At 41.0% G+C, this 13,004-nt stretch overlaps 1 protein-coding gene across 1 annotated transcript in view; it reads right to left on the minus strand.

Moving 5' to 3' along the window:
- Nucleotides 1-13,004, minus strand: part of SESTD1 (SEC14 and spectrin domain containing 1) — a 139,901-nt gene that overhangs the window by 30,765 nt on the left and 96,132 nt on the right. The window contains exons 6-8 of the mRNA XM_065413701.1: nt 11,835-11,932; nt 10,404-10,459; nt 2,672-2,883 (exon numbers count right to left, since the gene is read on the minus strand). Of these exons, the coding sequence (XP_065269773.1) occupies nt 2,672-2,883; nt 10,404-10,459; nt 11,835-11,932 (366 nt within the window). The remainder of the gene's footprint in view (nt 1-2,671; nt 2,884-10,403; nt 10,460-11,834; nt 11,933-13,004) is intronic.

Consider the following 13,004-nt stretch of genomic DNA (forward strand, 5'->3'; position numbering starts at 1 on the left):
ATCCTTAGGCTTAGGAATCGGAGCAGACACTGGTATCAGCAGATCCTTTCTCCTTAGCACCTTGCTCTCAGGACTGGAAGGTTTAAGTGGGCACAAGTCCTTATGACCTGGATGCGAGGGCTCACCAAACTTGGCTGGAGCTGGGGAGGCTCTTGGAAGCAATCCTGGCAGGAGATCTGTCCTTATGCTCATGAGTGCGCCCCTTATTCTCATGAGAAACCCTGGACAATGACTCCTTGGGCTTATCAGCTCCAGCTTCCACTCCTGAGCTCATGCTTGGAGGGGCATCGCTTGTCAGTTGAGGCTGACATAAGGGGGAATCTCCTCAGATTGAGATCATGTAGCCTTCTCCATAAGATGTTTTCTCAGCTGGGTCCCTTGAATCTTAAAGATTTGTGGAAGAAATGAGCAGCAAGTGCTGCACTTGGCTGAGATATTCACCTCTCCAGGACAACAGCAACAGCATTGGTGCTCATTGCTCATGAAGAATGTGACAAAGTTCTTAAACCCCGGGACTCTGGGCATAGTTTTTGTCCGCAGGAAAACACTCCCCACCGGAGGGCGGGGGTGGAAGAAACTAAAAACTCTAACTATACTAAATAGCGTGTGTGTGTGTGTGTGTGTGTGTGTGTGTGTGTGTGTGTAGAATAAAGAAGCACAGAAATCTGTGGACACAGAAGATTCCAACTCAAGCCATGTGGCGGTAAGAAGAAACTGGAGAGGCATTGGTTTACAGCACACCTTATGCTCTCGATTAGTAGCATGAGGAAAGCAACTGCACAGGCACTACTTGCTAGAAATCTACAATCTCAGGTGCATGGTGCACATGCACACTCACATGTCGAATACACACAGGGAGTAGCACTCAAATAAGAACTTGAAGATATAAGCAAAACTACCATCATAATATTTTTTCTTGAATGCTTATTTGATAATGATCTAGGTGCTTAGCCCTATGGCAGTGCAAGGAAGGCTTAAAGCTGGCATAAGTGACCAACTGAGGATTCATTAGGTGTAGGAGAATCCCCAGCATAGGGGACTTGGAAGAGAAAGCTTGTCTGGAAATTACTGCATTCTAGTGACCTCTACCTGTCAAAAAGGCCCTTTGAAAACCATTCCAAGCAGTCAAATTAGAACATCAGGCAAAATCAGCACCTAGCAGCCCCAGAATCAAAGGAAGCACAAAAGCCTGAGTAAAGCAACTTTCCCTGCAACCCCCTTAGTCTTACACCACCTGCAGCTTATCATAGAATCATAGAATCATAGAATATCAGGGTTGGAAGGGACCTCAGGAGGTCATCTAGTCCACCCCCCTGCTCAAAGCAGGACCAATCCCCAGACAGGATTTTTGCCCCAGATCCCTAAATGGCCCCCCTCAAGGATTGAACTCACAACCCTGGGTTTAGCAGGCCAATGCTCAAACCACTGAGCTATCCCTCCCCGCTTTGTCCAATAATACGTTGCCGCAAAAAATTAATGACGTCAAGTAATGTAGAGACCACAATTGTACATAGAGTGAAAAATAGTCCATATTATGCTATACAGTTGGGTGAATCAACTGATGTTGCTAATCTATCTATTTTGCTAGTGTTTGTACGTTATGTGAATGAAGGTATGGTTGAAGAAGACTTGGTTTTTTGCTGACCATGGAAAGAACATACAACTGGAAAAGATATCTTCAATCTGACTAATGCACATTTTCAAGAAAAGGAAATAGATTGGTCTCATTGCCTAGGCATTTGCACTGATGGGGCCACATCAATGACAGGGAAGTACACTGGATTCATAGCTCAAACAAAAAAGGTTGCATCAAACGTCTCTTGGACTCATTGCAGTATCCATAGACAAGCTCTCGCAGCAAAACACAAGCCTGAGGGTCTGAAGGAAGTGCTGGACAATGCAGTGAAAATGGTGAATTTCATAAAATCATGACAAATTCCAGAATATTTCACGTACTTTGTGAAGAAATGGGTAGTGTACACAATTTTTTGTTGCCCCATACCGAAGTTAGATGGCTCGCACGTCGCAAAATCCTTGTGCACTTGCTTGAGCTTAGAATGGAAATCCTTGTTTTTTTCAACAGCCACCCTTTCCACCTCACCAACTGTATGGAAAATCATGTCTGGCTCCAGAGCCTAGCTTATTTAGCAGACATTTTCTCCAGACCTAAAGGTCAGAGCGTAAGACTCAAATTTCAATATAAACAAAAAAATGTAACAGAATTGTCTATTGTATTCAATCCAGACAGAGGTCTAACAGAGAACTCAACATTATTACAAAGTGTAATATTTAGTTTGAATCTAGTTTAAAAATATATCACTATAAGCTACTTATGACGGACTTCTCAGATATTTAGAATTAAGCAGTAAAGAATTATACGGCATGTGCTTCCTAAATTACTCACAGACGCACACCATAGGAATACACTGAGGGCAGATAACTATTTTTAACAGTCTTAGACATTGCAAAAACAACAACAACAACAACAACAAAAAAAACAAAAAAAAACAAACCAACCCACCACACCATAGATGTCTGTAATATGTGCTATTAAAAACAATACTAAACAGACTAAACCAAGGTTTGTTTTAGAAGGATTTTTGTTAACCATGCAAAGTCAAAAGGTTACATGACAAAAAAAATATGGTACCAAGAGGATCTTGGTGCTTACCTGCATTACCTTCTGTTGAATCTCCTCTAGCTGTGTGCGCTTGCTACGTTGTCTACAAACTTCCTGGTAACGCGTATACTGTTCTCGGAGTGAATCTAATAGCTTCATGACCTGTGGCTGAGCAAGCAGTTCATCATCCATGGGAGACCATGAGACCCCTCCATCTGAACCATTAAACCGACGCTGCTGTAACTCTGATAATAGCTCATGACCTTTAAAGATAAATAGAGCAATACAATCATAATTAATAAACACAGATACAGTCAAAATCATTAGGAGGCAGAAATTAGTTTTTAAGGTTAACAGACATTACAGTTCATTAGATGTAAGAATATAGTGTACTGGCACATTTAATGATGTTTCTTTGTAGACAACAGGCAAAATACTGTCCTTCGTCAACAGGACTGTACTGGCTGCAAATTAGGACAGAATTTGGCCTAGTATATTTTAGGGGAAGGAGAAGAACAAAAAAGTATGCACACACAAAGCAAATAGTAGGTAAAATCTGAACTGAAGTAAGATTCCTTCTCAAATTTGTGGTAGTTTCCAACAGATTTTCAAAATGTGTTTCAGGAGTCCCTTTATTGATTCCAAGAAGTTCTATTTTGGGAGTAACCGATCTAAGACACTTTAAGGTCTTTGAATAATTTAACTGACAGTAAATCAGACCTTCAATTCTACTGGTTCTAATAAACTAAACTCTATAATAAAGTGTTCTTCTGTTTACATGCCTTGTTAGTGGCTTTGAAAATGTGAAGAGAAAGTATTTAAGTAGTAGATATAGGAAAGGGAAGTTAAGGGGATTTTTTCACCAAAATCACCATCTGAAAGCAAACTGTCTTCCTTAAATTTGAACAATATTCTAAAGGTTTTATTTTTAAATATTTATATTTTCTAGTAGTTTTCAAAAGTGAAAATTCTTTGACTTCCTATAGCCCATGGTACAATTAACATCTAGAAAGCTCTGTAAATATAGGAGGAGGAGGAGAATGGGAGACAGGCAAGTGGTGGATCCATTCTTCCCAAGAGCCAGGAAATATTTTTAGCCCTGGAGCCCCGTGGGTCACAGGACATCACAGTGGCCGACCGTGATGCCGCGGAAGGAACCTCTGGTGAGTATACAGTTACTATCAAAGTCCAGTTAAACTTTAATGGGCACACCCATTCAGTGGTATTGCATGTTTACTGTGAAGACAAAGCGAGATGCTGTGGTTCTCTGCTTACAAGAGGCTGCTCCAGCTACGCAGAGGGTGGCCCCCGGAAAAGACTGTTTATGTGGATTGGGATAGCTCCAGGGATATCTCTAGGAAACTTTCATGGAGATACCCTGCAATCCTTTGCAGAAGGTTTCTGGGCAGGGCAGTCTTATTTCTTCCACCATGGTAGGACACCTTCCCTGCAACTCCTGAATTAATTCTGCTGGCATCATTGTGGTACACAGCATAGCAGCATAAGGACCAGGTCTATACCCAGACACTAGCAGCATCTCCTTCCTTTCCGCCTCTGTTACCCTCAGGAGACTGATATCACATGGGTCGCCTAGGGGTAACGGGGGAAGTTCTCATTAAAAGTGCTCTTACAAGGAAAACAAAACAAAACAAAAAAGGGCATGTAGAACCACCCCCCCACACACACATTGGATCGCCAAACCATACGGCCGCTAATGTGCTTTTATTGTGCTCGGCATGTAGTTTAAAGTGGCTGAGATTCCGCAATTTGGGAGTGAAAACGTTCCCCCCAACCCCGTTTGTAAACAGTTTCCCGTGGTGCTATGGGGAAGGGCCTTTGTTCGACTAGCTACTTCTGCTTTTTAAATTCATTAAAAGTGCGGTCACCCATGAACCCGGGGGGGGATGCCTACTCACTATGGCTGGAGCAGCACAGTGAATGGTTACGGATTCTGATTATGTTATGGCTTGCACCTAGTGTAATAAGAGGGTTTTTTTTTTTTTTTTTTTACGAAAACGGCCTTTTTATGGAAACATTTTATTCATTTACAATGGTTCCTTTATTTTTTCCCACGACTGACAGCTGGAAATGTATCCTTTGGCGTGTCATCAACACCTGAAAGCAGACTTTCGCTGATAAGAAGGAGAAAGAGAACGCGGGAGGACATGTTCACCAAGATAATGAATGCCTCCGAGACAGCTTACACAGAGCTGCGAGTGTGGAGGATTTCACTGTCCAAGAAGTTAGACATGGACATGGAGAGCAGGAAAGCTTCCAATAAGCAAAAGCGTGCAGCGCAGGATGAGATGCTTCAGATTATGAGGGACCAAGCAGACATGTTGAGGCATCTGGTTGAACTGCAGGAACAGAAGCAGGAGGGTAGAGTCCCTCTGCAGACCCTGGTGGACAGACAGACAGCATCGCCTGGTGCAGAATCACCCTCCCCCAAGCATTCCATGAGGCGTGGGCAAAAAGTCCATTATCCCTTTCACTTAACTCAGGGGGAGGGTACAAGGAACAGAAGGCACCTATTCACAGACCTTTGATGGTCTGGAATGCAGTGTTATGTTACACAGCTGAAAATGTTTCTCCCGTTCCAACTTTACAACCCCTTTTTCCCAAGGTTACCTCCCCTCCCCCCCGTTCTCCCTCTTTACTTGGGTTTGTTAAATAAAGTAAATGGATTCAAGAAATAAATGTTCTTTATTGAGTAGAAGCAGTGGGCTTGGGTGGGGGGTTGGCTTTACAGGGACAGTGATACATTCCAGGTGAAGGTTTGGGAAAGCACAATGCAGACAAGCAGCTCACATTACTGTGACTCATTACTGAAACGGCTTTTCAAAGCCTCGCGGATACACAGCGCTCCTTGCTGTGCTCTTCTTATTGCCCTGGTGTCTGGCTGCTCAAAAATGGCTGCCATGAGATCCGTCTCAACTGCCCACCCTTGTGGAAAAATTCCCCCCTTTTTTTCCCCACAGATATTATGGAGCACACAGCAGGCAGCTATAACCATGGGGATGTTCTCCTCACTAAGGTCCAACCTTTTTAGTAAAATTCTCCAGAGCCCTTTCAAACGACCAAAGGCACATTCAACCACCATTCTGCACTTGCTGAGCCTACAGTTGAACCGTTCCTTACTGCTGTCCAGACGGCGGAGCCATGGGAGCAAGGGGTAGGCTGGGTCCCCCAGGATAACTATAGGCATCTCAACATCATCAATGTTCATTTAGTAGTCTGAAAAGAAAGTCCCAGATTGCAGCTTTTTGAACAGACCTGAGTTCCTAAAGATGCGCGCACCATGAACCTTTTACACCCATCCTACGTTGATGTCGGTGAAATGTCCCCTGTGATCCAACAGTGTTTGTAACACCATTGAAAAGTATCCCTTTCAGTTTATGTACTCTTTCGCAAGGTCATCTGGTGCCAAGATGGGGATATATGTGACATCTATCGCCCCACCGCAATTAAGAAACCCCTTTGTAGCAGAAGTTGATTAATTGCCCTGCACACTTGGAGCACAGCAGCTCCCATGGTTGGTTTACCTACTCTGAATTGATTCCCCACTGACTGGTAACTGTCTGGCATTGCAAGCTTCCAAATAGTGATTGCCACTCGCTTCTCCACTGTCAGAGCAGCTCTCATTTTTGCAGGGCAGGGGAAAGCTCTGCACAAAGTTCCTGGAAGGTGGTCTTCTGCATTCAAAAGTTCTGCAGCCACAGCTCGTCATCCCATACCTGCAAAACGATGCGATCCCACTAGTCAGTGCTTGTTTCATGGGACCAGAAATGGCACTCAACAGAGTGCAGCTGCTCTGTGACTTCCAGCAGCAACTGTGAATTGTTTTTTTTCCAATGGCTTGCAGCAGGGCTGCTTGCAGGACATTGCTATGTTCCGCACGGCGGACCCTACTTTGGCTCTGGAAATACTGCAGGAGAAGGCGCGAGGTGTTTGAGATGCTCACAGCAAAAGTGTACAACTGAGCAGGCTCCATGCTTCTGGGGTTATGGCGTACGTGCGGCGGTTTTAAGGCGTGAAAACCACTGAGTTGTTTGCCGTTGATATGAGGGAGGGAGCACAGTGCATCATGGGATGCCGATGCAATGTTCCCATTCTCCCCTGCAACAATGTTTTGGTCCCATGAGGCATTGCACAAACTTCCCAAAACACATGGTGGCAAGTGGCACTTTGGGATAACTACCCACGCTGCACTGCTTTGTTCACTGATGCAGGCACTGCTAGTGAGGACACACTCCATCGAGACAATGAGCATGGCATGGCCACGCACAATCGACTTAATTAATTCGAAGGCTCAAGGTCGAATTAGATAAAGTCAACTTAATTTTGTAGTGCAGACAAGCCCTTACTCAAACCAAATAGTACCTTAATCCACAAGTACTTCCAGGGATTTCTATGAAATTATTTGTGGTGTGAAGTGGATCTGGCCATCACTGACTAACTATTTACCTAGTTTTTGGGGGGTTAATAATTGAAATAATAATGCAAGCCACTTACAAATAATAAAATAAAAAATCTGATAGAATAAGGAAGGAAAAAAACTATTTTACCATTTCCCTTCTGTTCCAATTAGTTTAAAGAAACTATGAGGGCAACATACAAAACAATAAAAGTATAGGCTTTAAACATTATAAAAGATAAGCTTAACATAACAGGCTCTCAATATTTGTTTACTGGGAATATCTGGGTTTTATTCTTTAAACCACAGAGCGAGCCTTCTAATAAATCCAGAAAAAAAAAAAAAGAAAAGAAAAGAAAAAAACCCCAAACCAAACCACTACACTGTGAAGCCTAAACAAAAATGGCACCTGTTCCCCCACATTGCTCCAACAATATTCTTCAGCTACAATGGGAGGGCCCAACTCTAGGAGTTAGTAGGTATTTTAGTTTCCCAAGGCTAGGGTAACCATATTTCCCAAAGGGAAAGCGGGACACTGGGTTGGGTTTGCCCGAGCCACCCCGCCCGGTGCTGGCTCCAGCCACTCGCCCCCCCATGGAGAGCTGGACCAAGCCCCTTCCCTGAGCCTCTCCTTCCCCCATGCTGGGCTGGCCTGAGCCCCTCCCTCTCCCATGCAGGGCTGGCCCAAGCCCCCCTCCCTGGTCAAGGCTGGGGCTGGCATCATTGATCACCCGAGCCCTGCCTGCCCGCTCCCCTGCTTGAGCCCTGTCTCCCTGCCCCACTCCCCGGGGTAGGGCTGACATCGCCACTTGTGTCCTCGCATATTCTTCCACACCCTACTTTTTTGACAAAAGCGAGCATTTATCCTGCTTGCTCTTGCCAACTGATCAGGTTGGCAAGAACAAACGGTACAATGCCCACTTTTGCCAAAAAAGTCAAGACAGCCGGGATAGGCCTTTAAAAAAGGGACTGTTCTGGCCAAAATGGGATGTATGGGCTCCCTACCCAAGGCCCATTCAGTCTGTGGTTTAGCTTTTAACACTGCCAGCAAAGTGTTGGTGATGGGTAGTGATTATTGCAGCATGGTTTCCTGCCCACTATGAAAAGGGGGGGGGGGGGGAAATCACCAACAGGTTTCACAGAGGACACCAACCATATAGGGAAATTATCCAGCATGACAGCTACAAGCCACAGGGATCCAAAAAACCTGCTTTAACAAAAAACTGATTAAAAAAAAAATAGTTGAGTAAAAGAAAAAGAAAAAGAAAAAGTAAGTAGCTATTTGCAGAGAAAAGTAAACACTGTAATATTACATACATCTGCTTTAAAGTAAAATCAACTAAGCAAATGTTGAAGTTTGGATATTAGCAACAGTGGGTAGGCAACTACCATAGTCTCTATATGTTTTCAATCCTTTGCTGTGACTGTCAACAAGAAGGCCAGTTATTTCCAAACTTGATAGCTTTTTGTGATTTGGGGACTTGTCTATGGGGAAGTGGGCTGAGACCACCATTCATTTCATGTAAGCCAATGAACAGTAATTTTTGGTTTTTATTACCTTAAAAGTGAAAAGCTCCCTGGTCTACCACAAGCTACATACATCTGAACTCTCTAATGAAGTCACATTCTATTGTTCTGACAATGGAACAATTAAGGATGTTATTAAAGTACTAATACATATTTTTTTAAAAATGTGAAATGAATAAGGCTTTGGAAGTATCCAAGTGATTTTTTTAAAAATCTTACGCTACAATTTTTTAAATTTCACTAGCTAATAAAAAGATTATTTTTAGATTATGTTTATCATCCATGTGGTTTTATATATAAAACTTACGACAAGGCAAAGGAGGATGGCTACCAGACAAACAAATTATCCTAGGAGTTTTCCGAATCTATAGTTCTGACAAAAGCTTGAATTTCTATTGACTTGTAACTCACTTTTCAATGATAAAATATTTTAAATTTTCATAGGAAAAATATTTAATTTTCTTTTAGTTCATACTGGAACTCTTAAAATAGAGAATTGAAGTGTGAATTTGGAGTCTGTGAAAGACGGTGAATGTATAGCTCTGGGCAACTGAAATCCTTTATTTAACCCCAGAAGAGGTACAACACAGACTTCAACAGTGTAAGCTTCCCCATCTCTGCCCCAGTCTATTTGCCTCATTTCTGACCTGGAAGGAAGAAGATTTTAATTTGTGTAAACAATTCAAAACTATGGCTTATTAAAGACCCTCAATAAGATAGCCAATTGTGGTGGGTTTTGTGAAGTGGACTGCTGTCTTGTAGAAACTGAACAGAGGTCACCAATTCTTTTCACACTGGAACCACCCAGCTTAAGAACTTTCACTCACTAATTATCTGGGCTTGATTTCAACAGAATAAAAAATGGAAGGCTTTGTAATCCATTACCAACCACAGGAGCCATCTACTGGCTGAACACCAACTACAATTGGAGATAACCAAAGCAAAATTAGACTTTCAAGTTCTACTGGTATAATCTGAATACTCAGTATATGTTAAGAGCTTTTCAGATTGCAGCAGAGGACCTTAATACTGCATCAATGTCTTACTCTCGCATACCTGGTTTCTATTATGGGAGATCTAAGACATGCAGGCAGAGGATGTGAGAGACAGTAGATTTTTGTGGCAAATATTAATATGACTCACAGATTGGCTAGTGGGGTGCTGAGGTAACGTTCCCAATATTTCTATCCTAGAGTCTAAGACCATGATCTCTGTATTATGCCTTATTTCCTTTTATCCAATGAAGCAGGATTGTTAAGGAAATTTTTAGTTCAAATCTACCACTGCCATTATCCTTAACTGGTTTATTTTGTAATAGGAAAATAATTACCTTATATAATTTTTAATTGCTTTGATGACACTCAAGAGAGAAGGTAAGCGCTGAACAGGCATGGGGACATTTCACTTGTACAAGTGGTGCCCAGAACTAGCCTGAGGCAAATTGTCAGAACCATGTGGGGCAAATGCAGTCTGTGTTGTAGCCATTTGGTGGCTAATGAGAGTAACTCATTCTTCAGTGGTGACAACTTGCATATTTCAGAGGCAATGTATTTAATTTATACAATAAAAAAGAATTAGGTCTGGTGCTACTGTAAAGGATATTAAATTGTTAAGATAGTGACTTTTTTTTTTCATAGAAGAGATGTAGAGTTTTTTCCATTTACCATCATAAATTTTTCAAGTTTTATTTTTAATTCAAATGTTAATACATTTGTTAATAAGTTTATTCCATTATGTAGTTAAGATATTAGCATCTCATCCTTTATGCTTTCACAGAAGATTTAAAAACAATGACTAAAACTACAATAGTGATCAAAAATTGTCATTTTCAATTGACTGTACCTGTCTGTAGTACTGTCTCTGGATCAACAGATGGAAGAAAGTTTAAATCCATAGACCTTGTAATAAAAAAGTAAACATATTATTAATTAGTTGTATTACAATAGCACCAAGAAGCTTCAACTGAGATTGTGGCTACATTTTATACACACAGTAAGAGACAGTCCCTGCCTCAAAAAGCTAGCCATCTATAGAAGACAAGACAGACAAATGGTAGGAGAAAAAAAGTGTAATTATCCCTATTTTACAGATGGGGAATGGGGAGACAGAAACCTTGCTCCTGCACTGTTATCTGCCAGCATCCATGACAGTGCAGTATCAGGACCTCAGCAACTTGCCCAGAGTCATATGGGGAGTTTCTGGCAGAGCCTAGAACTGAGCTCAGACCTGCTGAGTCCTAGTCCACTATCTTACCCATCCTTGGTCTCTGTGGCTCTTTGTAAACATATACATAGTAATATTTTATAGCAAAGTAATAGAAAAGATAAAAATGAAAACACTTTTGGTACAATAATATGGCAAAACACGTAACTTAAAACAAAATTAAGTCTGGCAAGCAATTGCTTATTAGCATGGTCTAGTTGCTTTGGTATTTAAAGACAAGACAGACAGATATATTAATAATGTGAATATTTATAAATCAATTAACATTGTATAATAATTTTCAAAGAAGGTTTATTGCACTAGGGAACGTCCTGCATTTCTATTTACACAAAAGATCAGATTTCACCACCCCACATAAATACCAAAAATTCAGATACCTGTGCCCTTTACAACTTTTATACAGAACTTCTCATTTCTCTCTCTTCTCCCTATTTCCAAACATCTAACTAAATGCATAGTCGCAGTGACCTCCTCCTTGGAGCCCTTTCTCTCTGGCAGTTTGTGACTGTCACTAGCAGTTTTTAAACCTTAGCAGGTATACTGTGATTAAAATAATGGAAAGAATCTGACTGCAAACAACTAGAGTCAGTAAATTGAAACTTGAGGCTTATGCTTTAGTGCTGACTCATCCCATTTTGTCTCCTTTCACTTAAAACACAAAACCACACAAGCTAGGGATGGAAGGGTCAGTGAAAAACTTGTTAATCAAAGCTCCTTGTGGCATCATATAACAGATCATCACATTAATAATTTGGGCTTCACTTCATTGGTCATTCCCAAACTGAGAATGCGAAGGGACACTGGGACCAAGTGCATCTTGCTTACTTAGTTTCTAAGGCCTGAACCTGCAATTGACTGTGCACAGGAACAGGAGTGTGACCACATGCAGTCAGTTACAGGATCAGGACCTTAGTGCCTGCTAGAAAACAAATTGCTGAAAAATACTTGTGTTGTCCACCAGTCCCTTCACATTACACTTCCATATTGCAGCTGAACTGGTAGTTAAGACTTATGCTGAAAGATGTCTATTTTAGAAAGCAATCCACATACCTTTCTTTCTCCTGTTGGTTTCCTTTATCACTTCCATTGTTAATTAAAGCAAGCTCATCTAGTAACGATGTAGACTCTTTTGTAAACTTTTCAAATACCTAAATAAAAATACTTTTTATTAAAAGAACATTTACTTTTTTTTTTTTTTTAGAGTTAAAAGAAATTCATTTAGTGCTTGTGAAAGATGCAGTTTGACACTACCAGTTCAAATTTATCCACATTGCTCTGTTAATATGCTTCTTGACATAAAATAATTACCTCTTAGACTCAGATGATATAGGAAAAAGGTTAGAAAATATAATTTCCCTTCAATGACAGAGGCCTGCAGTGTCAGATTCTCCAGGGAATTAAGCAAATTTATATTAGAATACATTCAAGTTAGGACTGAATTTCGAAACGCTTACAAGACCCTGAAGAATCTTTCAAAACTTAAGTTTTCATTGCCATAGTTACTCATCCAGTCCATTTAATCCTTTGCCTTTTTATGACTACCTCTTAAAGACTGTGGTGGGGATTTTTGTTATATGAACATCTGTCCACTAAAAAAATTGGATTAAGTACATCAACTGTTATCTGAATTTCCAGGTTTGGCCTGTACTGTAACCAATAACTTTTAGAAACAAAGGAGCAAATGGCTATAAGTAAAAAATACCTTGGTCAAGGTTCCTTGAAATGTATTGGTTTCTGATCTCAGAGAGCAAAACCTATGAAATCAGTGACTGCATGTACTTGTTCAGTCTCTATGTGTTTTGAGTTCTTTATGAAAACTGAGCGTCAATTCGTTCTAGTAGTGATAATGTTGTGCAATATGCATTCTTATCCACTAGGAACTGGATTGAAACCAATCACTCATTTCACTAGAGATCAACTTTCAGCTGCTATTCACCTCATCAACTCAAAATATTTGGCCTGGAGGTGAAGTTTCTGTACCTCATCCAGTCCATTCAGGCATCAATAAACAGCCCTCTGGACATGAAATTGGACAGCCCTCTCAATACAATATAACTTTTCCGCACGTTTCATACACTGTAGTACAAAATACTTTACAATGCTAAATACAGTAATGAAACAGAAATTAGGCAATGAAAACATTTTTCGGCCGAGATCTGAAACTAGACAGAATCAGAAAGGCTGTTCCAGATGGCAGGAGCAGCAAAGGAGAAAGCCCTT

This window comes from Emys orbicularis, chromosome 11 (genome assembly GCF_028017835.1).
Source record: "Emys orbicularis isolate rEmyOrb1 chromosome 11, rEmyOrb1.hap1, whole genome shotgun sequence".
NCBI lineage: Eukaryota > Metazoa > Chordata > Testudines > Emydidae > Emys > Emys orbicularis.